General features: G+C 28.1%; 1 protein-coding gene across 2 annotated transcripts in view; it reads right to left on the minus strand.

The window, feature by feature from the left end:
• LOC140164801 (uncharacterized) overlaps positions 1-16,140 on the minus strand; it is a 51,764-nt gene extending 35,624 nt beyond the window's left edge. For both annotated transcript variants that reach the window (XM_072188168.1, XM_072188166.1), the window contains exon 1: positions 16,008-16,140. In XM_072188168.1, the coding sequence (XP_072044269.1) occupies positions 16,008-16,092 (85 nt within the window). In that variant the 5' untranslated portion in view covers positions 16,093-16,140. The remainder of the gene's footprint in view (positions 1-16,007) is intronic.
• Between the last annotated feature and the right edge of the window lie 493 nt (positions 16,141-16,633).

Genomic DNA, 16,633 nt, shown 5'->3' on the forward strand with positions numbered 1-16,633 from the left:
GACTGTTATTAGACTTTGTACAAGTGACTTTGTATATAGACTGATATTAGACTTTGTACAAGTGACTTTGTATATAGACTGATATTAGACTTTGTACAAGTGACGTTGTACAGACTGAAATTAAACTTTGTACAAGTGACTTTGTACATATACTGATATTACATTTTATACAAATGATTTTGTACATAGACTGATATTAGATTTTGTACAAGTGACTTTGTACATAGACTGAAATTAAACTTTGTACAAGTGACTTCGTACATATACTGATATTACATTTTATACAAATGATTTTGTACATAGACTGATATTAGACTTTGTACAAGTGACTTTGTACATAGACTGATATTAAACTTTGTACAAGTGACTTTGTATATAGACTAATATTAAACTTTGTACAAGTGACTTTGTACATAGACTGATATTAGACTTTGTATATAGACTAACATGGACTGTTATTAGACTTTGTACAAATGACTTTGCATAATAGACTAACATTAAACTTTGTACAAGTGACTTTGTACATACTAATATTAAACTTTGTACAAGTGACTTTTGCAAAGAAATAAAAATTTAAAAAATAAATTTAAAAAAAGAAGAATAAAGCTCAAAGGCCTTTATCAAACGTTATTTTAAAAGTAAAAAAGTAAAAAAATCCTACCTACCTACCCTAATCTTTTTATGTTACTCCAATCAAATAATTTTAGGCCTGATATCAAATTTTATACAGTTTGTACAACTACTAATATTAGACTTTGTACAAGTGACTTTGTACATAGACTGATATTAGATTTTATACAAGTGATTTTGTACATGGACTGATATTAAACTTTGTACAAGTGACTTTGTACAAAGACTGATATTAAACTTTGTACAAGTGACTTTGTACATATACTGATATTACATTTTATACAAATGATTTTGTACATAGACTGATATTAGATTTTGTACAAGTGACTTTGTACATAGACTGAAATTAAACTTTGTACAAGTGACTTCGTACATATACTGATATTACATTTTATACAAATGATTTTGTACATAGACTGATATTAGACTTTGTACAAGTGACTTTGTACATAGACTGATATTAAACTTTGTACAAGTGACTTTGTATATAGACTAATATTAAACTTTGTACAAGTGACTTTGTACATAGACTGATATTAGACTTTGTATATAGACTAACATGGACTGTTATTAGACTTTGTACAAATGACTTTGCATAATAGACTAACATTAAACTTTGTACAAGTGACTTTGTACATACTAATATTAAACTTTGTACAAGTGACTTTTGCAAAGAAATAAAAATTAAAAAAATAAATTTAAAAAAAGAAGAAGAATAAAGCTCAAAGGCCTTTATCAATCGTTATTTTAAAAGTAAAAAAGTAAAAAAATCCTACCTACCTACCCTAATCTTTTTATGTTACTCCAATCAAATAATTTTAGGCCTGATATCAAATTTTATACAGTTTGTACAACTACTAATATTAGACTTTGTACAAGTGACTTTGTACATAGACTGATATTAGATTTTGTACAAGTGATTTTGTACATGGACTGATATTAAACTTTGTACAAGTGACTTTGTACAAAGACTGATATTAGACTTTGTACAAGTGACTTTGTACATAAACTGATATTAGATTTTGTACAAGTGACTTTGTACATAGACTAATATTAGACTTTGTACAAGTGACTTTGTACATAGACTGAAATTAAACTTTGTACAAGTGACTTTGTACATATACTGATATTACATTTTATACAAATGATTTTGTACATAGACTGATATTAGATTTTGTACAAGTGACTTTGTACATAGACTGAAATTAAACTTTGTACAAGTGACTTCGTACATATACTGATATTACATTTTATACAAATGATTTTGTACATAGACTGATATTAGACTTGTACAAGTGACTTTGTACATAGACTGATATTAAACTTTGTACAAGTGACTTTGTATATAGACTAATATTAAACTTTGTACAAGTGACTTTGTACATAGACTGATATTAGACTTTGTATATAGACTAACATGGACTGTTATTAGACTTTGTACAAGTGACTTTGTACATACTAATATTAAACTTTGTACAAGTGACTTTTGCAAAGAAATAAAAATTCAAAAAATAAATTCAAAAAAAGAAGAAAAATAAAGCTCCAAGGCCTTCATCAAACGTTATTTTAAAAGTAAAAAAGTAAAAAAATCCTACCTACCTACCCTAATCTTTTTATGTTACTCCAATCAAATAATTTTAGGCCTGATATCAAATTTTATACAGTTTGTACAACTACTAATATTAGACTTTGTACAAGTGACTTTGTACATAGACTGATATTAGATTTTGTACAAGTGATTTTATACATGGACTGATATTAAACTTTGTACAAGTGACTTTGTACAAAGACTGATATTAGACTTTGTACAAGTGACTTTGTACATAAACTGATATTAGATTTTGTACAAGTGACTTTGTACATAGACTAATATTAGACTTTGTACAAGTGACTTTGTACATAGACTGAAATTAAACTTTGTACAAGTGACTTTGTACATAGACTGATATTAAACTTTGTACAAGTGACTTTGTACATAGACTAATATTAAACTTTGTACAAGTGACTTTCTACATAGACTAATATTAAACTTTGTACAAGTGACTTTGTACATAGACTGATATTAGACTTTGTATATAGACTAACATGGACTGATATTAGACTTTGTACAAGTGACTTTGTATATAGACTAACATTAAACTTTGTTCAAGTGACTTTGTTCATATACTAATATTAAACTTTGTACTAGTGACTTTGTACATAGACTGATATTAGACTTTGTACAAGTGACTTTGTACATATATACTTGTACATAGACTAACATTAAACTTTGTACAAAGACTGATATTACATTTTATACAAATGATTTTGTACAAGTGACTTTGTATATAGACTGATATTAGACTTTGTAAAAGTGACTTTGTACATAGACTGATATTAGACTTTGTACGAACTTTGTATATAGACTGATATTAGACTTTGTACAAGTGACTTTGTATATAGACTGATATTAGACTTTGTACAAGTGACTTTGTACATAGACTGATATTAGACTTTGTACAAGTGACTTTGTACATAGACTGATATTAGACTTTGTACAAGTGACTTTGTACATATACTGATATTAGACTTTGTACAAGTGACTTTGTACATAAACTGATATTAGACAATAAATTTGTACAAGTGACTTCGTACATATACTGATATTACATTTTATACAAATGATTTTGTACATATAATGATATTAGACTTTGTACAAGTGACTTTGTACATAGACTGATATTAGACTTTGTACAAGTGACTTTGTACATAGACTGATATTACATTTTATACAAATGATTTTGTACATATAATGATATTAGACTTTGTACAAGTGACTTTGTACATAGACTGATATTAGACTTTGTACAAGTGACTTTGTATATAGACTGATATTAGACTTTGTACAAGTGACTTTGTACATAGACTGATATTAGACTTTGTATATAGACTAACATGGACTGTTATTAGACTTTGTACAAGTGACTTTGTATATAGACTGATATTAGACTTTGTACAAGTGACTTTGTATATAGACTGATATTAGACTTTGTACAAGTGACGTTGTACAGACTGAAATTAAACTTTGTACAAGTGACTTTGTACATATACTGATATTACATTTTATACAAATGATTTTGTACATAGACTGATATTAGATTTTGTACAAGTGACTTTGTACATAGACTGAAATTAAACTTTGTACAAGTGACTTCGTACATATACTGATATTACATTTTATACAAATGATTTTGTACATAGACTGATATTAGACTTTGTACAAGTGACTTTGTACATAGACTGATATTAAACTTTGTACAAGTGACTTTGTATATAGACTAATATTAAACTTTGTACAAGTGACTTTGTACATAGACTGATATTAGACTTTGTATATAGACTAACATGGACTGTTATTAGACTTTGTACAAATGACTTTGCATAATAGACTAACATTAAACTTTGTACAAGTGACTTTGTACATACTAATATTAAACTTTGTACAAGTGACTTTTGCAAAGAAATAAAAATTTAAAAAATAAATTTAAAAAAAGAAGAATAAAGCTCAAAGGCCTTTATCAAACGTTATTTTAAAAGTAAAAAAGTAAAAAAATCCTACCTACCTACACTAATCTTTTATGTTACTCCAATCAAATAATTTTAGGCCTGATATCAAATTTTATACAGTTTGTACAACTACTAATATTAGACTTTGTACAAGTGACTTTGTACATAGACTGATATTAGATTTTATACAAGTGATTTTGTACATGGACTGATATTAAACTTTGTACAAGTGACTTTGTACAAAGACTGATATTAGACTTTGTACAAGTGACTTTTTACATAAACTGATATTAGATTTTGTACAAGTGACTTTGTACATAGACTAATATTAGACTTTGTACAAATGATTTTGTACATATAATGATATTAGACTTTGTACAAGTGACTTTGTACATAGACTGATATTAGACTTTGTACAAGTGACTTTGTACATATACTGATATTAGACTTTGTACAAGTGACTTTGTACATAGACTGAAATTAAACTTTGTACAAGTGACTTCGTACATATACTGATATTACATTTTATACAAATGATTTTGTACATAGACTGATATTAGACTTGTACAAGTGACTTTGTACATAGACTGATATTAAACTTTGTACAAGTGACTTTGTATATAGACTAATATTAAACTTTGTACAAGTGACTTTGTACATAGACTGATATTAGACTTTGTATATAGACTAACATGGACTGTTATTAGACTTTGTACAAATGACTTTGCATAATAGACTAACATTAAACTTTGTACAAGTGACTTTGTACATACTAATATTAAACTTTGTACAAGTGACTTTTGCAAAGAAATAAAAATTCAAAAAATAAATTCAAAAAAAGAAGAAGAATAAAGCTCCAAGGCCTTTATCAAACGTTATTTTAAAAGTAAAAAAGTAAAAAAATCCTACCTACCTACCCTAATCTTTTTATGTTACTCCAATCAAATAATTTTAGGCCTGATATCAAATTTTATACAGTTTGTACAACTACTAATATTAGACTTTGTACAAGTGACTTTGTACATAGACTGATATTAGATTTTGTACAAGTGATTTTGTACATGGACTGATATTAAACTTTGTACAAGTGACTTTGTACAAAGACTGATATTAGACTTTGTACAAGTGACTTTGTACATAAACTGATATTAGATTTTGTACAAGTGACTTTGTACATAGACTAATATTAGACTTTGTACAAGTGACTTTGTACATAGACTGAAATTAAACTTTGTACAAGTGACTTTGTACATATACTGATATTACATTTTATACAAATGATTTTGTACATAGACTGATATTAGATTTTGTACAAGTGACTTTGTACATAGACTGAAATTAAACTTTGTACAAGTGACTTCGTACATATACTGATATTACATTTTATACAAATGATTTTGTACATAGACTGATATTAGACTTGTACAAGTGACTTTGTACATAGACTGATATTAAACTTTGTACAAGTGACTTTGTATATAGACTAATATTAAACTTTGTACAAGTGACTTTGTACATAGACTGATATTAGACTTTGTATATAGACTAACATGGACTGTTATTAGACTTTGTACAAGTGACTTTGTACATACTAATATTAAACTTTGTACAAGTGACTTTTGCAAAGAAATAAAAAATTCAAAAAATAAATTCAAAAAAGAAGAAAATAAAGCTCCAAGGCCTTCATCAAACGTTATTTTAAAAGTAAAAAAGTAAAAAAATCCTACCTACCTACCCTAATCTTTTTATGTTACTCCAATCAAATAATTTTAGGCCTGATATCAAATTTTATACAGTTTGTACAACTACTAATATTAGACTTTGTACAAGTGACTTTGTACATAGACTGATATTAGATTTTGTACAAGTGATTTTGTACATGGACTGATATTAAACTTTGTACAAGTGACTTTGTACAAAGACTGATATTAGACTTTGTACAGGTGACTTTGTACATAAACTGATATTAGATTTTGTACAAGTGACTTTGTACATAGACTAATATTAGACTTTGTACAAGTGACTTTATTACATAGACTGAAATTAAACTTTGTACAAGTGACTTTGTACATAGACTGATATTAAACTTTGTACAAGTGACTTTGTACATAGACTGATATTAAACTTTGTACAAGTGACTTTCTACATAGACTAATATTAAACTTTGTACAAGTGACTTTGTACATAGACTGATATTAGACTTTGTATATAGACTAACATGGACTGATATTAGACTTTGTACAAGTGACTTTGTATATAGACTAACATTAAACTTTGTTCAAGTGACTTTGTTCATATACTAATATTAAACTTTGTACTAGTGACTTTGTACATAGACTGATATTAGACTTTGTACAAGTGACTTTGTACATATATACTTGTACATAGACTAACATTAAACTTTGTACAAAGACTGATATTACATTTTATACAAATGATTTTGTACAAGTGACTTTGTATATAGACTGATATTAGACTTTGTACAAGTGACTTTGTACATAGACTGATATTAGACTTTGTACAAGTGACTTTGTATATAGACTGATATTAGACTTTGTACAAGTGACTTTGTATATAGACTGATATTAGACTTTGTACAAGTGACTTTGTACATAGACTGATATTAGACTTTGTACAAGTGACTTTGTACATAGACTGATATTAGACTTTGTACAAGTGACTTTGTACATATACTGATATTAGACTTTGTACAAGTGACTTTGTACATAAACTGATATTAGACAATAAATTTGTACAAGTGACTTCGTACATATACTGATATTACATTTTATACAAATGATTTTGTACATATAATGATATTAGACTTTGTACAAGTGACTTTGTACATAGACTGAAATTAAACTTTGTACAAGTGACTTCGTACATATACTGATATTACATTTTATACAAATGATTTTGTACATAGACTGATATTAGACTTGTACAAGTGACTTTGTACATAGACTGATATTAAACTTTGTACAAGTGACTTTGTATATAGACTAATATTAAACTTTGTACAAGTGACTTTGTACATAGACTGATATTAGACTTTGTATATAGACTAACATGGACTGTTATTAGACTTTGTACAAGTGACTTTGTACATACTAATATTAAACTTTGTACAAGTGACTTTTGCAAAGAAATAAAAATTTAAAAAATAAATTTAAAAAAAGAAGAATAAAGCTCCAAGGCCTTCATCAAACGTTATTTTAAAAGTAAAAAGTAAAAAATCCTACCTACCTACCCTAATCTTTTTATGTTACTCCAATCAAATAATTTTAGGCCTGATATCAAATTTTATACAGTTTGTACAACTACTAATATTACACTTTGTACAAGTGACTTTGTACATAGACTGATATTAGATTTTGTACAAGTGATTTTGTACATGGACTGATATTAAACTTTGTACAAGTGACTTTGTACAAAGACTGATATTAGACTTTGTACAAGTGACTTTGTACATAAACTGATATTAGATTTTGTACAAGTGACTTTGTACATAGACTAATATTAGACTTTGTACAAGTGACTTTGTACATAGACTGAAATTAAACTTTGTACAAGTGACTTTGTACATAGACTGATATTAAACTTTGTACAAGTGACTTTGTACATAGACTGATATTAAACTTTGTACAAGTGACTTTCTACATAGACTAATATTAAACTTTGTACAAGTGACTTTGTACATAGACTGATATTAGACTTTGTATATAGACTAACATGGACTGATATTAGACTTTGTACAAGTGACTTTGTATATAGACTAACATTAAACTTTGTTCAAGTGACTTTGTTCATATACTAATATTAAACTTTGTACTAGTGACTTTGTACATAGACTGATATTAGACTTTGTACAAGTGACTTTGTACATATATACTTGTACATAGACTAACATTAAACTTTGTACAAAGACTGATATTACATTTTATACAAATGATTTTGTACAAGTGACTTTGTATATAGACTGATATTAGACTTTGTACAAGTGACTTTGTACATAGACTGATATTAGACTTTGTACAAGTGACTTTGTATATAGACTGATATTAGACTTTGTACAAGTGACTTTGTATATAGACTGATATTAGACTTTGTACAAGTGACTTTGTACATAGACTGATATTAGACTTTGTACAAGTGACTTTGTACATAGACTGATATTAGACTTTGTACAAGTGACTTTGTACATATACTGATATTAGACTTTGTACAAGTGACTTTGTACATAAACTGATATTAGACAATAAATTTGTACAAGTGACTTCGTACATATACTGATATTACATTTTATACAAATGATTTTGTACATATAATGATATTAGACTTTGTACAAGTGACTTTGTACATAGACTGATATTAGACTTTGTACAAGTGACTTTGTACATAGACTGATATTACATTTTATACAAATGATTTTGTACATATAATGATATTAGACTTTGTACAAGTGACTTTGTACATAGACTGATATTAGACTTTGTACAAGTGACTTTGTACATAGACTGATATTAGACTTTGTACAAGTGACTTTGTACATAGACTGATATTAGACTTTGTATATAGACTAACATGGACTGTTATTAGACTTTGTAGAAGTGACTTTGTATATAGACTGATATTAGACTTTGTACAAGTGACTTTGTATATAGACTGATATTAGACTTTGTACAAGTGACGTTGTACAGACTGAAATTAAACTTTGTACAAGTGACTTTGTACATATACTGATATTACATTTTATACAAATGATTTTGTACATAGACTGATATTAGATTTTGTACAAGTGACTTTGTACATAGACTGAAATTAAACTTTGTACAAGTGACTTCGTACATATACTGATATTACATTTTATACAAATGATTTTGTACATAGACTGATATTAGACTTTGTACAAGTGACTTTGTACATAGACTGATATTAAACTTTGTACAAGTGACTTTGTATATAGACTAATATTAAACTTTGTACAAGTGACTTTGTACATAGACTGATATTAGACTTTGTATATAGACTAACATGGACTGTTATTAGACTTTGTACAAATGACTTTGCATAATAGACTAACATTAAACTTTGTACAAGTGACTTTGTACATACTAATATTAAACTTTGTACAAGTGACTTTTGCAAAGAAATAAAAATTTAAAAAATAAATTTAAAAAAAGAAGAATAAAGCTCAAAGGCCTTTATCAAACGTTATTTTAAAAGTAAAAAAAGTAAAAAATCCTACCTACCTACCCTAATCTTTTATGTTACTCCAATCAAATAATTTTAGGCCTGATATCAAATTTTATACAGTTTGTACAACTACTAATATTAGACTTTGTACAAGTGACTTTGTACATAGACTGATATTAGATTTTATACAAGTGATTTTGTACATGGACTGATATTAAACTTTGTACAAGTGACTTTGTACAAAGACTGATATTAGACTTTGTACAAGTGACTTTTTACATAAACTGATATTAGATTTTGTACAAGTGACTTTGTACATAGACTAATATTAGACTTTGTACAAATGATTTTGCACATATAATGATATTAGACTTTGTACAAGTGACTTTGTACATAGACTGATATTAGACTTTGTACAAGTGACTTTGTACATATACTGATATTAGACTTTGTACAAGTGACTTTGTACATAGACTGAAATTAAACTTTGTACAAGTGACTTCGTACATATACTGATATTACATTTTATACAAATGATTTTGTACATAGACTGATATTAGACTTGTACAAGTGACTTTGTACATAGACTGATATTAAACTTTGTACAAGTGACTTTGTATATAGACTAATATTAAACTTTGTACAAGTGACTTTGTACATAGACTGATATTAGACTTTGTATATAGACTAACATGGACTGTTATTAGACTTTGTACAAATGACTTTGCATAATAGACTAACATTAAACTTTGTACAAGTGACTTTGTACATACTAATATTAAACTTTGTACAAGTGACTTTTGCAAAGAAATAAAAATTCAAAAAATAAATTCAAAAAAAGAAGAAGAATAAAGCTCCAAGGCCTTTATCAAACGTTATTTTAAAAGTAAAAAAGTAAAAAAATCCTACCTACCTACCCTAATCTTTTTATGTTACTCCAATCAAATAATTTTAGGCCTGATATCAAATTTTATACAGTTTGTACAACTACTAATATTAGACTTTGTACAAGTGACTTTGTACATAGACTGATATTAGATTTTGTACAAGTGATTTTGTACATGGACTGATATTAAACTTTGTACAAGTGACTTTGTACAAAGACTGATATTAGACTTTGTACAAGTGACTTTGTACATAAACTGATATTAGATTTTGTACAAGTGACTTTGTACATAGACTAATATTAGACTTTGTACAAGTGACTTTGTACATAGACTGAAATTAAACTTTGTACAAGTGACTTTGTACATAGACTGATATTAAACTTTGTACAAGTGACTTTGTACATAGACTGATATTAAACTTTGTACAAGTGACTTTCTACATAGACTAATATTAAACTTTGTACAAGTGACTTTGTACATAGACTGATATTAGACTTTGTATATAGACTAACATGGACTGATATTAGACTTTGTACAAGTGACTTTGTATATAGACTAACATTAAACTTTGTTCAAGTGACTTTGTTCATATACTAATATTAAACTTTGTACTAGTGACTTTGTACATAGACTGATATTAGACTTTGTACAAGTGACTTTGTACATATATACTTGTACATAGACTAACATTAAACTTTGTACAAAGACTGATATTACATTTTATACAAATGATTTTGTACAAGTGACTTTGTACAAAGACTGATATTAGACTTTGTACAAGTGACTTTGTACATAAACTGATATTAGATTTTGTACAAGTGACTTTGTACATAGACTAATATTAGACTTTGTACAAATGATTTTGTACATATAATGATATTAGACTTTGTACAAGTGACTTTGTACATAGACTGATATTAGACTTTGTACAAGTGACTTTGTACATATACTGATATTAGACTTTGTACAAGTGACTTTGTACATAGACTGAAATTAAACTTTGTACAAGTGACTTCGTACATATACTGATATTACATTTTATACAAATGATTTTGTACATAGACTGATATTAGACTTGTACAAGTGACTTTGTACATAGACTGATATTAAACTTTGTACAAGTGACTTTGTATATAGACTAATATTAAACTTTGTACAAGTGACTTTGTACATAGACTAAATATTAGACTTTGTATATAGACTAACATGGACTGTTATTAGACTTTGTACAAATGACTTTGCATAATAGACTAACATTAAACTTTGTACAAGTGACTTTGTACATACTAATATTAAACTTTGTACAAGTGACTTTTGCAAAGAAATAAAAATTCAAAAATAAATTCAAAAAAGAAGAAGAATAAAGCTCCAAGGCCTTTATCAAACGTTATTTTAAAAGTAAAAAAGTAAAAAAATCCTACCTACCTACCCTAATCTTTTTATGTTACTCCAATCAAATAATTTTAGGCCTGATATCAAATTTTATACAGTTTGTACAACTACTAATATTAGACTTTGTACAAGTGACTTTGTACATAGACTGATATTAGATTTTGTACAAGTGATTTTGTACCAATGGACTGATATTAAACTTTGTACAAGTGACTTTGTACAAAGACTGATATTAGACTTTGTACAAGTGACTTTGTACATAAACTGATATTAGATTTTGTACAAGTGACTTTGTACATAGACTAATATTAGACTTTGTACAAGTGACTTTGTACATAGACTGAAATTAAACTTTGTACAAGTGACTTTGTACATAGACTGATATTAAACTTTGTACAAGTGACTTTGTACATAGACTGATATTAAACTTTGTACAAGTGACTTTCTACATAGACTAATATTAAACTTTGTACAAGTGACTTTGTACATAGACTGATATTAGACTTTGTATATAGACTAACATGGACTGATATTAGACCTTGTACAAGTGACTTTGTATATAGACTAACATTAAACTTTGTTCAAGTGACTTTGTTCATATACTAATATTAAACTTTGTACTAGTGACTTTGTACATAGACTGATATTAGACTTTGTACAAGTGACTTTGTACATATATACTTGTACATAGACTAACATTAAACTTTGTACAAAGACTAATATTACATTTTATACAAATGATTTTGTACAAGTGACTTTGTATATAGATTGATATTAGACTTTGTACAAGTGACTTTGTACATAGACTGATATTAGACTTTGTACAAGTGACTTTGTATATAGACTGATATTAGATTTTGTACAAGTGACTTTGTTTATAGACTGATATTAGACTTTGTACAAGTGACTTTGTACATAGACTGATATTAGACTTTGTACAAGTGACTTTGTACATAGACTGATATTAGACTTTGTACAAGTGACTTTGTACATAGACTGATATTAGACTTTGTACAAGTGACTTTGTACATAGACTGATATTAGACTTTGTACAAGTGACTTTGTACATAAACTGATATTAGACTTTGTACAAGTGACTTTGTACATAGACTGATATTAGACTTGTTACAAGTGACTTTGTACACATATACTTGTACATAGACTAACATTAAACTTTGTACAAAAGTGACTTTGTACATAGACTGATATTACATTTTATACAAATGATTTTGTACATAGAATGATATTAGACTTTGTACAAGTGACTTTGTACATAGACTGATATTAGACTTTGTACAAGTGACTTTGTACATAGACTGATATTTTAGACTTTGTACAAGTGACTTTGTACATAGACTGATATTAGACTTTGTACAAGTGACTTTGTACATAGACTGATATTAGACTTTGTACAAGTGACTTTGTACATAAACTGATATTAGACTTTGTACAAGTGACTTTGTACATAGACTGATATTAGACTTTGTACAAGTGACTTTGTACCGTAGACTGATATTAGACTTTGTACAAGTGACTTTGTACATAGACTGATATTAGACTTTGTACAAGTGACTTTGTACATAGACTGATATTAGACTTTGTACAAGTGACTTTGTACATATACTGATATTAGACTTTGTTCAAGTGACTTTGTACATAAACTGATATTAGACTTTGTACAAGTGACTTTGTACATAGACTGATATTAGACTTTGTACAAGTGACTTTGTACATAGACTGATATTAGACTTGTTACAAGTGACTTTGTACACATATACTTGTACATAGACTAACATTAAACTTTGTACAAGTGACTTTGTACATAGACTAATATTACATTTTATACAAATGATTTTGTACATAGAATGATATTAGACAAGTGACTTTGTACATAGACTGATATTAGACTTTGTACAAGTGACTTTGTACATAGACTGATATTAGACTTTGTACAAGTGACTTTGTACATAGACTGATATTAGACTTTGTACAAGTGACTTTGTACATATACTGATATTAGACTTTGTACAAGTGACTTTATACATAAACTGATATTAGACTTTGTACAAGTGACTTTGTACATAGACTGGTATTAGACTTTGTACAAGTGACTTTGTACCGTAGACTGATATTAGAATTTGTACAAGTGACTTTGTACATAGACTGATATTAGACTTTCTACAAGTGGCTTTGTACATAGACTGATATTAGACTTTGTACAAGTGACTTTGTACCGTAGACTGATATTAGACTTTGTACAAGTGACTTTGTACATAGACTGATATTAGACTTTGTACAAGTGACTTTGTACATAAACTGATATTAGACTTTGTACAAGTGACTTTGTACATTGACTGATATTAGACTTGTTACAAGTGACTTTGTACACATATACTTGTACATAGACTAACATTAAACTTTGTACAAGTGACTTTGTACATAGACTAATATTACATTTTATACAAATGATTTTGTACATAGAATGATATTAGACTTTGTACAAGTGACTTTGTACATAGACTGATATTAGACTTTGTACAAGTGACTTTGTACATAGACTGATATTTTAGACTTTGTACAAGTGACTTTGTACATAGACTGATATTAGACTTTGTACAAGTGACTTTGTACATAGACTGATATTAGACTTTGTACAAGTGACTTTGTACATAGACTGATATTAGACTTTGTACAAGTGACTTTGTACATAGACTGATATTAGACTTTGTACAAGTGACTTTAATATATAGACTGATATTAGACTTTGTACAAGTGACTTTGTACATAGACTGATATTAGACTTTGTACAAGTGACTTTGTACATAAACTGATATTAGACTTTGTACAAGTGACTTTGTACATAGACTGATATTAGACTTTGTACAAGTGACTTTGTACCGTAGACTGATATTAGACTTTGTACAAGTGACTTTGTACATAGACTGATATTAGACTTTGTACAAGTGACTTCGTACATAGACTGATATTAGACTTTGTACAAGTGACTTTGTACATAGACTGGTATTAGACTTTGTACAAGTGACTTTGTACACATATACTTGTACATAGAATAACATTAAACTTTGTACAAGTGACTTTGTACATAGACTAATATTACATTTTATACAAATGATTTTGTACATAGAATGATATTAGACTTTGTACAAGTGACTTTGTACATAGACTGATATTAGACTTTGTACAAGTGACTTTGTACATAGACTGATATTTTAGACTTTGTACAAGTGACTTTGTACATAGACTGATATTAGACTTTGTACAAGTGACTTTGTACATAGACTGATATTAGACTTTGTACAAGTGACTTTGTACATAGACTGATATTAGACTTTGTACAAGTGACTTTGTATATAGACTGATATTAGACTTTGTACAAGTGACTTTGTACATAGACTGATATTAGACTTTGTACAAGTGACTTTGTACATAAACTGATATTAGACTTTGTACAAGTGACTTTGTACATAGACTGATATTAGACTTTGTACAAGTGACTTTGTACATAGACTGATATTAGACTTTGTACAAGTGACTTTGTACATAGACTGATATTAGACTTTGTACAAGTGACTTCGTACATAGACTGATATTAGACTTTGTACAAGTGACTTTGTACATAGACTGGTATTAGACTTTGTACAAGTGACTTTGTACACATATACTTGTACATAGAATAACATTAATCTTTGTACAAGTGACTTTGTACATAGACTGATATTACATTTTATACAAATGATTTTGTACATAGAATGATATTAGACTTTGTACAAGTGACTTTGTACATAGACTGATATTAGACTTTGTACAAGTGACTTTGTATATAGACTTATATTAAACTTTGTACAAGAGACTTTGTACACTGATATTAGACTTTATACAAGTCTTTAGGCTTGATTGTTACACCATACAAAAACACCCTAAAACATATGGGTTTTGGACCTTATTTCTAGAGATTGGACAAAATTAATCCTAACATTCTACTTATCTCTTTAATTTACCAATTGAAATATTTCAATCCTTTTTCACCATCCAATCAAGAATCTTTCACAGTCGGCAAAAAAAATTGAAAAAGGTTAAAAATCAATCCTTTCGACTGAATATTCAATTGGCAAAGATGTGTCCCTAACTTTAATCTCTAAAAGATTGAGAATATTTTGATTGACTTAAAAGATTCAAATTTCAATTCATTCGACTGAATATTTAGTCGAAAACGATTTAAAGAATCAATCTTTTTGCTTGAACGTTCAATGGAAAATTTCAGATAGCATGCCAACAGGAAATAAACATAAACGATAATTTATTATCAAACAGATTTAAAAAAAAATCAAATCCTACCTGCTGCCTCTACTGTTGAATCCAATCGGAAAACGAAGAAAATGCAAAGACAAAAGAATGAATTGTGAATAAACTTGAAGCACATTTTGGTGGTCAAGATATTAAAATCCGTCAGTCAATCCTGACCATTTTTCCCGTTAGTAGTAACAATATGACGTATTGCAGGTACATGCACACATACATAACCTTACATGTAGCAAAACGAGGAAGTTCGTGTTAAAATTGGCACGATTTGGTTTAATGAGTATCCTTTCAAAGTTCAAGTTCAAGTTATTCAGGTGTGAAACAAATTTTTTTACAATTAATAGTGCTGTGCTGTGTCAAACAGGAAGAAATCCCAAAAGTTTAGCATGACTGTAGGCTATACTTGACAAGTTATTAATAAAATTTCAACATGTGAAATAAAGCCTGGTAAGTAAACAAAATAAATTATTTGAGTTTTTGTAAGAGGTGCCTTCTAAAGTATAGTAAGCTTAATATTAGTTCATAATGATAATTTAATTTAAAACAAACCAAATCGATTAAATAAAACACCCTATATAGGCCCTACAGCAAAATGCAGCAAATGCAGTGTTTTCAGACATAGACTGCGGAAGCGGGGAGGGTGAACGCCCACCCCACCCCCA

This window comes from Amphiura filiformis, chromosome 11 (genome assembly GCF_039555335.1).
Source record: "Amphiura filiformis chromosome 11, Afil_fr2py, whole genome shotgun sequence".
Taxonomy (NCBI): Eukaryota; Metazoa; Echinodermata; class Ophiuroidea; order Amphilepidida; family Amphiuridae; genus Amphiura; species Amphiura filiformis.